The sequence below is a fragment of the Uloborus diversus genome, unplaced genomic scaffold (genome assembly GCF_026930045.1).
Source record: "Uloborus diversus isolate 005 unplaced genomic scaffold, Udiv.v.3.1 scaffold_12, whole genome shotgun sequence".
Classification (NCBI taxonomy): Eukaryota; Metazoa; Arthropoda; class Arachnida; order Araneae; family Uloboridae; genus Uloborus; species Uloborus diversus.
Window position 1 is genome coordinate 65,250 of NW_026557876.1, and position 12,622 is coordinate 77,871.

The window sequence follows — 12,622 nt, forward strand, 5'->3', positions numbered from 1 at the left end:
ATCTGCCGGGTAGTTTTTGAGATCATGGATGACATTATACAGACAAACATTCATTTATATATATATATATATATATATATATATATATATATATATATATATATACAACCGTTTTTAATGATTTATAAATTTCAGAAAATAAAATGATGCTTAAGTGTTTATTCGCAATTCACTGGTCGAACTGCCGCAACTTGTGCATGAATCCCAAAATCTTCAGATTCCTCCAGTCGCGTGACAAGCACCTCATTATCATCACTCACTTTCACAACAAACCTTAAATGCTCGTGAACGCGTCAATCTTGAACGTTATTTTAAACACATTTCCCTTTTCACATTACATCATCAAAGAACCGCCTGTCCACTCGAACAAATGATTCCCTGAATGTACGTTTTAGAACACAATGACTATCAAAGAGCCCGAGAAAACAGATTATCTTGCCAAAATGGCGCTTTCCATTCCACATGTAACTCTTTGCGCCCCATCACGCATATGTTCGTTCTCCACTTCAATGGGACTTAAATGTCGACCTTGGGGGGGAGGGGGGAGTGGTTCGGCTGACACCATGACGTGACACCGGCGACGTTTTTCCTTCAGGTGGTGGAATGTCATATATAAAAGATGGCGGGCAGGGGTGACGTTCTTCTAGCCTAATCGCTGCTGGATCGCTTGGAAACGCCATCATGAGATTTTCAGTAAGTTGGTTTGTATTATTGGTCGGAAAACGCGAATGGGGTTGTTACCAAAATTTTTAAAGTTATTTTTACTTCCTTTTACAAAAAAGTAAGTACAGTAAAACCTCCATTAAGGGACACCTCCGAATAAGGGACACCTCTATTTAAGGGACATTTTTCCTGGTCCCAGTCCCTTTGAATAGGGACTTCCATGTATTTGCCTCTAAATAAGGGACACTCTGTTTAAGGGACAGTTGCAAAGCCCAAAAAATGCAAAAAATAATGTATAAGTGCATAAGAAATAGTGAATGTACTGGAATTCAAGTTACACTTTTCCTCTAAAAATTAATTGAGGTAAGTTTGAGATAAACATATGTGAAGGAAACAAGACAAGCATTGTAAAAAAACTTGCTGAAATTAATATGCATCATTTGCCCTCTCAACAATTTATTCAAGTAGGTTCAGGGCCGACGGAGAGTGCACACCAACAAATTAGCTTTGTATATAAAACTTAAAATTTGAACATTAATTTTCATTCACATAGTTGTATTACATTGTAAATTACATAACATAAAGCAAGTACATGTAATGAATTACTTCAAAATTATTTGTGTATGGTTTAGCCATTGCAAATTTTTTGATTAAATTTTAATTAATAAAAAAAATGTAAACTTTGAATAATTGTGAATTTTATTTAGCATATGTAAAACATTTTCAGTATATAATCTTAAAATGTTAATAGTTAATGCTTATTGTGATATTATACTACTTAGTACACAGCATGCATCCATTCATCCACCTCCGAATAAGGGACACCTCTACTTAAGGGACAAAATGTCTGGTCCCATTAGTATCCCTTATTGAGAGGTTCTACTGTATTGTATTCGCGAAAAAAAAATTTCACTCAAAAATCGGCCTTCATTTCCAATTTGCTCACCCCCGAATGAATGTTGAGTTTATTTTTTAACCCGACCACAAGTGGATATGTGCCTAGGAACGTACAGACACCCGAAATATCCATTTTGACGATCCCCGAGCTAATTAGAACGAGTTTTCTCGCGACGTCTGTAAGTGCGTATGTATGTGTTTATGTATGTAGCATAACTCAAGAACGGAATGTCCTAGAAAGTTGAAATTTGGTACTTAGACTCCTAGTGGGGTCTAGTTGTGCACCTCCCTTTTTGGTTGCATTCGGAGGCTCCAAAGGGGGCCTTTTGCCCCTTTTTCGGGGGAAAATCATTGTTAATTTCGATGTAAACTCAAGTGGTGTTATAAAGTCTTTTGGTCGCCAAGTTTTGTCACCAACTTGGCGACAAATTTGGCGATTTTTATTTATTTATTTTTTAATCTGGTTTCAATTTGGCCACTGTTGGTGATATTTAGAGAGTAAACTATTGAATCACATTAAAACTGCCAATAATGAGAAAATGACATTAAATTGGAGTAAAAGGAAGTCATGTGATGTACACATCAGCTCGTTTTCTGAAAGAACATGCTTAAAAACATAGAATCTAACCATTTTTTAAATAATTTGCTTAAGTTTAATATTTTTAAAAAATTACTTAAATCGGTGCGCTTTCATTGTTTACATTTCTTGCCGATGACATCACAAAGGATGAAATGCCATTCAGTGTTGCCATTCACAGAGCAAAATATTTAATTCATATCTTTACTCATGTGTATTGGCAACGATAGGGTTGATAGCAAGCGTAGAGCAAGCACAATTTTGATTCGCTTCTTCATTATCATAACGTGGAAGTGCGGTACAAAGATGCGCCAAAGAGCTTCATTTGTGACGTCATCAAGATCACGCCTTGCTTGAAAAATCGGACATTTTAAAAAATTAATTAAAAAAAAACTGTTGGGAAAATGAAAGAATTTTCTGGGTCCATGTTTCTTTTTGAGCAATCACGATTGCTTATTGCTTTCATTTGACTGTTTTTGGCGTGCTATCATTTTATTTTCCCGCCAGCACCCTCCGCAGCACCACCGTCGACCGACTCCTCACGATGCTGCTCCTATAGCGAAAGCCGTCTCCAGGTTGCATCCATGCCCTACACACACGTGCATACATACACAACTACACACACGCACACATACACGCACATACACCTACACACACATACACAAACACATGTACACACATACATACAACTACCCACACATTCATGCCTGCACACAGACACAAACACATATGCCTACACACTCATACACATACCCCCCCCCCCAACACACACATTCATACATACAACTACCCACACACTTATGCCAGCACACAGACAGAAACACACATGCGTACACACACATACACATACCCCCTACACACAAACACACACGCCTACATACACACATTCGTGATTGCGAAAAACATGATTTGAATTCAAGATGTCAAAATTCAAATTAATTTTCCTTTTGCTTATTCTATCAATTTCAGTGACTAAAAGTACTACTTTTGACTGAACGAAACAACCCCATTCTGTTATTTGGTAGCGTTAGATGGCGGCCGAATGATACTTTTACTTTCGAATCGTACTTTTGACAGAAGGAAACAAACCGATTCTCTTCTTAGACTTTCCTATTTCTTTCGTCAATCTTTCTTTGCACGAGGTAAAACCTCCCAAGGTGACCGAAACCTGGATACTTGAAACCTAATTACAGGACTTCCTGATTTTTCAACTTTCAATACTTGCGCTCGTAAATGATTAACCAGTTCAGTTTTGTTTGAAATAAAATAACAGTTTAAAAAACTAAAAAAACACGCTTTCGTAGCAAAATGAACTAAAAAGTGAAAATATTCTTTGGATGATAGTAGTTGATCAATCACTTAATTTTAATGTAATACAAAAAAGCGTGGGGTGCTGTCTATTAACACTTTTGCTTTGACAACAAATGGAAGAAATTCAAGACAACTGATAAGAAGCCCCCCACGCTTTTTTGTATTACATTAAAATTAAGTGATTGGTCAACTATTATCATCCAAAGATTATTTTTCACTTTTTAGTTCATTTTGCTACGAAAGCGTGTTTTTTTAGTTTTTTAAACTATTATTTTATTTTTTTCTTTTCAGTTTAACTTGTTTTACGAAAATTGTCTAATCCAGCTAATCCATCTCAGTCATCGATGTATGTGTACGGAAATCATATCTACATTACTTTGTAAATTTGAGATGCATTTAAATAAAAGTTTTGTTCAACAATGAATATCCAATTGAAGGCTCACCTAAATTTTGGCATGAAATTAGTTAAAAATATTTCACGTTCTAATTACCTTGGAACATTGGAACAAATTTTGTCTGATGCAGAAAAATTAAAGGTTTTTGTAGATATTTCTAAATAATTTTTGCGAGCATTTTTTAATGTATTTAAAAAAAATTTCCTTTTTTACATTGTTGGATTTATGCCAAAATAATGATTAAAATTGGAGGAAACTAACAATTGAAAGAGTTAATTAATTAATTTGATTATAGAATATTGCATTGCCATCGGGTCTGAGGTGGCGTGCCAAATTTCAAAAGAATCCGATCGCAGGAAGTGGGCGAAATTTGAGCTGCAAGATTCCGTTACAAGATACATACATACATACATACAGGTGAAGCTAATAAAAGCGTGTTAATAAAAACTGAACTGGTTCGTGTGCAATCCGTTTGCAATAATGAACAATCTTCTTGTTTAACTTTCACATACACTGTTATCGTTTTTACTTCCTTTGACTCATTAAAGGAAGTATTGTGTATTCGCGAAAAAAAAAGTCCCTCAAATTTCGGCCTACTTTTCCATTTTACTCATCCCCCGAATGAATGGTTCCCCCCCCCCCCGATCCGACCACATGTGTATATATACCTAAGAACGTATAGACGCCCTAAATATCCATTTTGACCGTCCCCGAGTGAATTGTAACGAGTTTTCTCGTGACTTCTGTATGTGCGTATTTACACGTATCTCGCATAACTCGAAAACTGTATGTCGTAGAGAGTTGAAATTTGGTATGTAGGCTCCTAGTGGAGTCTAGTTGTACACTTCCCCTTTTTGTTGTATTCGGATGTTCCAAAGGGGGTCTTTTTCACCTTTTTGGGGGAACATCAGTGTTAATTTCGATGCAAACTCAAGTGGTGTTACACTTGGCTTATATCGCTAAGCTTTTCGTCGCCTAATTGGCGATTGGCGATATATAGCCAAGTTAGCGACAAATTTGACAAAAAAAAAAGTATTTTTGAGCAAACACGATTGTTTATTGTTCTCACTTGACGGTTTTGAATTCCTATGCTTTTATTTTCCCCCCTCCTACCTCTGCCAGCACCACCGCCGGCCGGCCTCACGATGCTACTCCTCTAACGAAAACCCTCTCCAGGTTGCGTCAATATCCTACACTTACACGCATACATACACGCACCTACAACACAGACACACACATACACTCACACGCATACAAACACATACACACACGCATACATACTGACACCTACACATACACACACGCATCTACACACAATTACCCAAACACTCATGCCTGCACACAGACACAAACCACATGCCTACACACACATACACATACCCCCCACACAAACACACATGCCTACGCACACATACACATACCGCCCCCCCCCCCCCCCCCATACAAACACACACACATACTCGTGATTGCGAAAGACATAATTCTATTCAAGATGTCAAAGTTAAAATTATTTTTTTTTTTTCTGAATTTGGTTTCAATTTGGCAATATTTCGAGAGTTATCTATAAAATCAGGTTAAAATTGTCGATATTGGGAACATTAATCTCTGTAAAACCCTTTTTTTGCATCGGTTCGTGAAGAGCTAGGGGAGAAACTATATTTGAAGTGTTTCCTTGCTTACTCCATGGTAATATTATCATTAAATTATTGCAAAAGGAAGTCATGGGAGACACACTATCTATAGGCTCGTTTATCTATAGTTTTAAGGTATACGAATATTATTGATTTTTTAAAAAGCTATTGCGTAAACTAGTATCGTTTTTTACTTTTGCGTTTTTCGCGGTTACCATGCCTCCCCTATTCCGCGTATACAGTAGACCCTCGTTTTACGCTGGTTTATTTTACGGGGTTTCGATTACGCGCCGTTTAAGATTTGACGCCTTTATTTTATTTTACGCGGATGAGTTTCGGTTTTACGCGGATGCGGCAATGCAAACATTTGAAATCCTCTCCTCTTTCAAAATCCAAACTCCTAAAGATTGCAGATTATGCGTAATCAACTAGTTTTGGCATGCTAATCATCGAGCTCGGGCCACTGACAGGGCGCAACCGGGGGGGGGGGGGGGCTCAAAGGGCCCGTGTCCCCCCCCCCCCAGAACGCTAATTTGAACAATTTTTAAGTGATTTCATGCCATTTTAACTTGTTCCTTTTTTTACTTCTTTTTACAAAAAAGGAAGTATTGTATTCGCGAAAAAAGTTTCACTCAAAAATCGACCTTAATTTCCATTTTACTCACCCCCGAATGAATGTTGAGTTTATTTTTCAACCCAACCACACGTGGATATATTCCTAGGAACGTATAGACACCAAAAATATCTATTTTGACTATCCCCGAGTTAATTACAACTAGTTTTCTCGTGACGTCCGTATGTACGTATGTATGTGCGTTTGTGTGTATGTATGTCGCATAACTCAAGAACGGACTGTCCTAGAAAGTTGAAATTTGGTACTTAGACTCCTAGTGGGGTCTAGTTGTGCACCTCCCTTTTTGGTTGCATTCGGAGGCTCCAAAGGGGGTCTTTTGTCCCATTTTGGGGGGGGGGGATGAATGATTGTTAACTTCGATGGAAACTCAAGTGGTGGTATAATTTGGTGGACGCTTGGCGATATATCGCCAATCTTTTGGTCGTCAAGTTTTGTCGCCAACTTGGCGACAAATTTGGCTATTTTTTTTCTTTTTTTTTTTAAATCTGGTTTCAATTTGACCATTGTTGTTGATATTCAGAGAGTAAACTATTGAATCACATTAAAACTGCCAATAATGAGAAAATGACATTTCCTTGAATGATCTTAAAAATATGAATAATTTAGAGCTTTTGGTGATAAAAATTCGTGTGCATTTTGTTTCATTAATATAGTAGCCGAAGTAATAACAAGCATTGATTTCCATTTATTAATTTGAACATCTTACCGCCATACTGTTGTTTCGAGTACTTTAAAGTTTATTCTTAACGTGATTTCAATTCTGGCATAAGAACAATTAACGTTTTTGCAACAGTTTTTGAATAAATTGCAAAACTTGTACAATTTTAAGGAATTTTACTAAATAATATTAATAATAATAATAAATATATATTGATGCAAAGAGAGAGAGAGAACGCTGATAGAGTGTTGTGAAAAAAAATTGCGCCGCCCCCCCCCCCCTAAAAATATTTTCTGGTTGCGCAGACATTTTATGAGATTGGTTCCAGAGCTCTTTCCAGAAGTTAAGTTATTAAACACACACGGCTCGGAACTCATTGGAAGAAGAGCTTTTAGGAGTGTCAAAGGAGGCCAAAACCAACGAGGATACCGACGTCGGTGACGCACAACCAAAAACGTTCCCATTGAAAATTTTGAGCCATTCCTAGACAATAGAAATGATCTTTCTGGTTTGTTAGTGAAGGAAAATTCTATTATGGAAATGAAGCAAGTGATCATGGATGCGTTAGTGCTCTGCAATGGATTACAGAGAAAAATTCTTAATGACTGCTAAAAGACTATCATTGCCAGCTCCTCTTTATAAACAGAAGCGAAATTAATTTATCTTTTCTTTACGCATGTTGTGCACAAAAGTCGATCTAAGTACGCATTAAACTTATTATGCAACTAGTGGTACCCGCACGGCTTTGCCCGTATTAGAAAAATTAAAAGGTCTTTTGGTTCGCCTGTATATTTACAAATAATGTATGGTGAATTTTATCGCCAATGAGCTTGTACCCATGTTACGGTTCCACGTTATGATGATTTCGTAATTTACTCGTCCATCTCATGATATTTTTGTTCTTAAAATTGGATTGGAAAAAGAAGCACATCGAATTTTTGAAAAATCGCTTCAAGGTGCACACCCCCATGGTACAGACTAACTTTGTGCCAAATTTCATGAAAATCGGCCGGACGGTCTAGGCGCTATGCTCGTCACAGGCATCCTACAGACATCCTCCGGACACAGAGACTTTCAGCTTTATTATTCGTAACTATTGGTACCCGCACGGCTTTGCCCATAATAGAAAAATTAAAGGAATTAAAAGAATTAAATTTTGAAATAGAAAAATTAAATTTTGAAAGTTTTGCCCCTTTTTGAAGGGAAATCATTGTTAATTTCGATTTAAACTCAAGTGATGTTATAATTTATCGGACACTTGGCGATATATCGCCAGTCTTTTGGTCGCCAAGTTTTGTCGTCAACTTGGCGACAAATTTGGCAATTTTTTTTTTTTTAATTATAAATCTGGTTTCAATTTGGCCACTGTTGGTGATATTTAGAGAGTAAACTATTGAATTACATTAAAATAGCGAATAATGGGGAAATGACATTAAATCGGAGTAAAAGGAAGTCATGTGATGCACACATCAGCTCGTTTTTTTTAAAATGTTGACTGATTTAGGCATTTTACGGTGCGCTACTATGACTGGTTCAGCAAAATGGTAACTAATATATTTTTCTATGTAATGAAAATATTCTTTTTTATTATTTCTATTATTATTATTTGGAAGAGTAAATGAATGTGTGAAACAGTAAGTAATGAAATATTTAATCTCTGAATACATAAATAAGAGAAATGATGAATGATTAAATGAATAAAGTAATGAATGATGTATAAATTTAAAAAAAACTATAAGTGACTGACAAAATAAGTCAATAATAGTGTAAATCTTTTCTTTACTAATAATAAAGCTGAAAGTCTGGATGTCTACTACATGTCTGTTTCGCGCATAGACCGTTCGGCCGATTTTCTTGAAATTTGGCACAAAATTAGTTCGGCAGTTAGTTATAAAGGTGAGCACCTCGAAGCTGTTTGGTGATAGTTTGAGAGTTGAAATTGTAACCCTAACTCCAGCGGATGAACCCTAAACCCCAAGCGTTCATTGTTGACCACATTTTCGTTTCTTCATTCCCTTGAAATGACAGAGTCTTACAAGTAAAAGAGTTCAGTGACCGGATCGAGTTCAGCCTTTTCACAAGGTTAACTCTTTGAACGCCTTTCTTTTGAACTCTTTGAACGCCTTCGATCTTTTTGGCCTTTCAATTTTTCTTAAATTTTATAACACATTACACTGTTACTAACGCATTTAAATATCACACAGTCAAAAAAAAAGTAATAATAATTTTAATTTTGACCTCTTGAATTCAAATTATGTTTTTCGCAATCACGAGTGTGTGGGTAGTTGTGTGTATGAGTGTTTGTGTGCGTGAGGGCGAGGCATATGTATGTGTGTGTAGGCATATGTGTTTGTGTCTGTGTGCAAGCATGAATATGTGGGTAGTTGTGTGTATGTGTTTGTATGTGTATGTGTAGGTATGTATAAGTGTGTGTATGTGTGTGTATATGTGTGTATGTATATGTGTGTGTATGTGTGTGTGTATATGCGTGTGTGTATGTGTAGATGTCTGTATGTATGCGTGTGTGTATGTGTAGATGTCTGTATGTATGTGTTTGTGTATGTATGTGTTTGTGTGTGTGTGTGTTTGTTTGTGTGTGTGTGTTTTTGTGTATATGCGCGTGTGTGTAGGACATGGATGCAACCTGGAGACGGTTTTCGCTAGAGGAGCAGCATCGTGAGGAGCCGGTCGACGCTGATGCTGCAGAGGGTGCTGGCGGGAAAATAAAATGATAGCACATCAAAACAGTCAAGTAAAAGCAACAAGCAATCGTGATTGCTCAAAAAAAATAAATAAATAAATAAATGAAAAATAAGTAGCAATAAATATATTAAGTCATTTTAATAACATTAATTGCTAATTTTTCATGTATAATATGCAACTGAAAAAAACGAAGAACTATAAACAGAAAATACAATTAAAAAAAAAATACTGAAACATTAAATTTTCAGCAAGAAATTCAACTGAATATTCGGTATTCGGTGAATTTCTAATTTTTATTTATCCACTTTTCCTGTGTACATCTTTTTAAAACGTTAAAAAAAAAGAAAAATATTTGTTTCTTTTTAGAATTTGTTTTTCATTCATAGCTCAATATATTAAATTTTAATTCTTAAATTTTTAAATCTGACAAATTTTTAAAGAATTAAAGTTGGGCTTATGCATAGTACCTTTATGCACTATATCAAACATGTTAAAATAATTTTTAAAAAGGTCCCGAAGTTTTTTAATCAAAAATCCTGAGTTTTTCGCCTTCTAACTTATTTTCGTATCTCGAAACGCGCTTCGGAGTGTCCGCCTAGAGAGAGTGACGTCACAGACTAGTGAGATGGCTTTCTTCCTATCTAGGTGGCGCTGGTCAGGTTAAACAATGGGCCCGTTTCCAAAATTTTATAAGTTTTTTTCTGAAAGAGCATTCTTAAAAACATAGGATCTGACTATTTTTTAAATAATTTGTTTAATATTTAAAAAAAATTACTTAAATCGGTGCGTTTTCATTGTTTACCCTAGTGCCGATGACGTCACAAATGATGAAATGCCATTCACAGAGCAAAATATTTAATTCGCATCTTTACTCTCGTGTATTGGCAACGATGGGGTTGATAGCAAGTGTAGAGCGCACTATTTAATTTGCTTCTTGGTTATCATAACGTGGAAACGCGACAGACAGATGCGCCAAAGTGCTTCATTTGTGACGTCATCAAGACCACGCCTTGTTTGAAAAATCGGACTTGTTAAAAATTAATTAAAAGATAGCTGTTGGGAAAATAAAAGTATTTTCTGGGTCCATGTTTTTTTTGTTTTTTTTTTTTTTTTTTTTTGAGCAATCACGATTGCTTATTGTTCTCATTTGACTGTTTTTGGCGTTACGCTGATTTTATTTCCCCGCCAGCACCCTCTGCAGCATCACCGTCGACTGGCCGCCTCACGACTGGCTGCTCCTCTTGCGAAACCGTGTCCAGGTTGCGTCCATATCCTACACACACACGCATACATACACACACCTACACACACACCTACACTCACTCCTACACACACACACACACACACACGAACGCCTACACGCACTGAGAAAAATGAAGTTTTCAAAAATGAGTACATTCATGCTTTCAAATTTTCTTGAACCCTTTTGTTTCAAATATGAGTACCCATGTTTTCAAATAGTGTGCTGAATTATTTCATACTCAAAAATGACTACATAATATTCAGTTTTGAAAGTATTACTTGTTCAAAAATGAGCACAAATACCTCAAAAACGAGCACACATGTTGATTTGAGTATTTGATGAGTATTTGAACGTTTCAAATTTGAACACCACGTAGTCGGAGCCATTTTGACTCACGATATGTTCAAATTTTAGTACTTTTTCGTCATTTTGGAAATATGTGTTTTTAGACCACAGACACACGCACCCACACACATGCGCCTACACAAACACACACATATGCGCCTACACAAACACACACATATGCGCCTACACAAGCACACACGCGCATACATACACACACACGCTCGTGATTGCGAAAAAAAAAAATTTGAATTCAAGATGCCAAGAATTCAAATTAATCTTTATATATAAAAATGAATGTTTGTCTGTATGTCATCCATGAACTCAAAAACTACCCGGCAGATTTGGCTGAAACTTTCACCTTTTCTTATTTTTGGTACTGGGAATGTTTATAGACCCGTTCGAAAAAAAATCCGATCGATCGTTCCTTTTTTATTCCAATTTAAGTCACAATCCACTGGGTAAATACGAATAAAATGATCGGCTTCAGAAATGAATTCGCGTGAAAGATCTCATTGATAAGAAGTTAGCATTTTTCTTGAGTTTGAACAAACAAATTCTTTCTTTATTGTTTTATGGCTTTTCATGCAACGGGGGGATTTAAAACTTTTCTATTTGATATTTTTAGCGATGGATTGATCTTGCAAACTGCGCGAGTACAAAATTTGAATAGAGTCACGGCTTCACTCGATACCTGGACCGATTATTATGAAAATTGCTATATATATGTGTATTTTTCCACGGAGAAGGTGCATCATAGGCTCATTGAAGCCACTCGCCACCAGGTGGCACTGCAGAGTAGCAACTTCTGCCCCGTTCAACCGATTGTCATGAAAATCAGTATAATGATGTATTTTTTTGTTGGCGTAGCAACGCGCGTCGCGTACAGGTAGTATATATGTATATTTTTTTCTTTTTGCTTATTCTATCCATTTCAGTGACTAAAATTAGTACTTGACTGAAGGAAACAACCCCATTGAATACCTATTCCTTCTCCGCAGGTGTTGATCGCTGTGTGCTTGCTTGTCCCCTCCTTGGCAAGACCCCAAGGCGGCAACGGTGGGGGTGGTGGCGGCGCAGGCGCCGGAATGCAAGGCGGTTTGAACTTCGGCCTGGGCGGCGGAGCGGGCGCAGGCGGAAGTGGCGCGGATGGAGCCGGCGGCGCAGGAGCCGGCGGACAATTTGGAGGCGGCCTCAACTTCGGCGGCTCCGCAGGTGCAGGTGCAGGTGCGGGAGGAGGCGGAGGAAACGGCATGCCCAACTACATGAACTATGGCAGAAAGTAGTGAGAAGTTTGTCTTGTATTATATGGAAGAAGGCCATTTGTATAGCTGCAATAAAACTTTCCTTTGTTCCGGAGTTGTTTGAATTAATTTTATTTATTTATTTATATATTTATTTATTTATTTGACGCATTGGTTCCGTTCGACGACCTCAACCGGTCGACCGGTGACTAACTGGTTACTAACCGCAGCGTTCTATGATCTACTGGTTATTGAACCGGTTACCGTTTTAAGCTGTTGATTGAAGCACGTGATCATTAGCTGTCACGTGATTAACCAACCGGT

The 12,622-nt window shown here is 37.0% G+C and overlaps 1 protein-coding gene across 1 annotated transcript; it reads left to right on the forward strand.

Annotated features, from left to right (window-relative positions):
• The first annotated feature begins 594 nt into the window (after positions 1–594).
• On the forward strand, positions 595–12,407 carry LOC129232379 (uncharacterized). Its single transcript, XM_054866528.1, has 2 exons — positions 595–693; positions 12,056–12,407. Exons 1-2 carry the CDS (start codon positions 682–684, stop codon positions 12,338–12,340), a joined length of 297 nt encoding a protein of 98 aa, XP_054722503.1. The 5' UTR covers positions 595–681; the 3' UTR covers positions 12,341–12,407.
• The last annotated feature ends 215 nt before the right edge of the window (positions 12,408–12,622 follow it).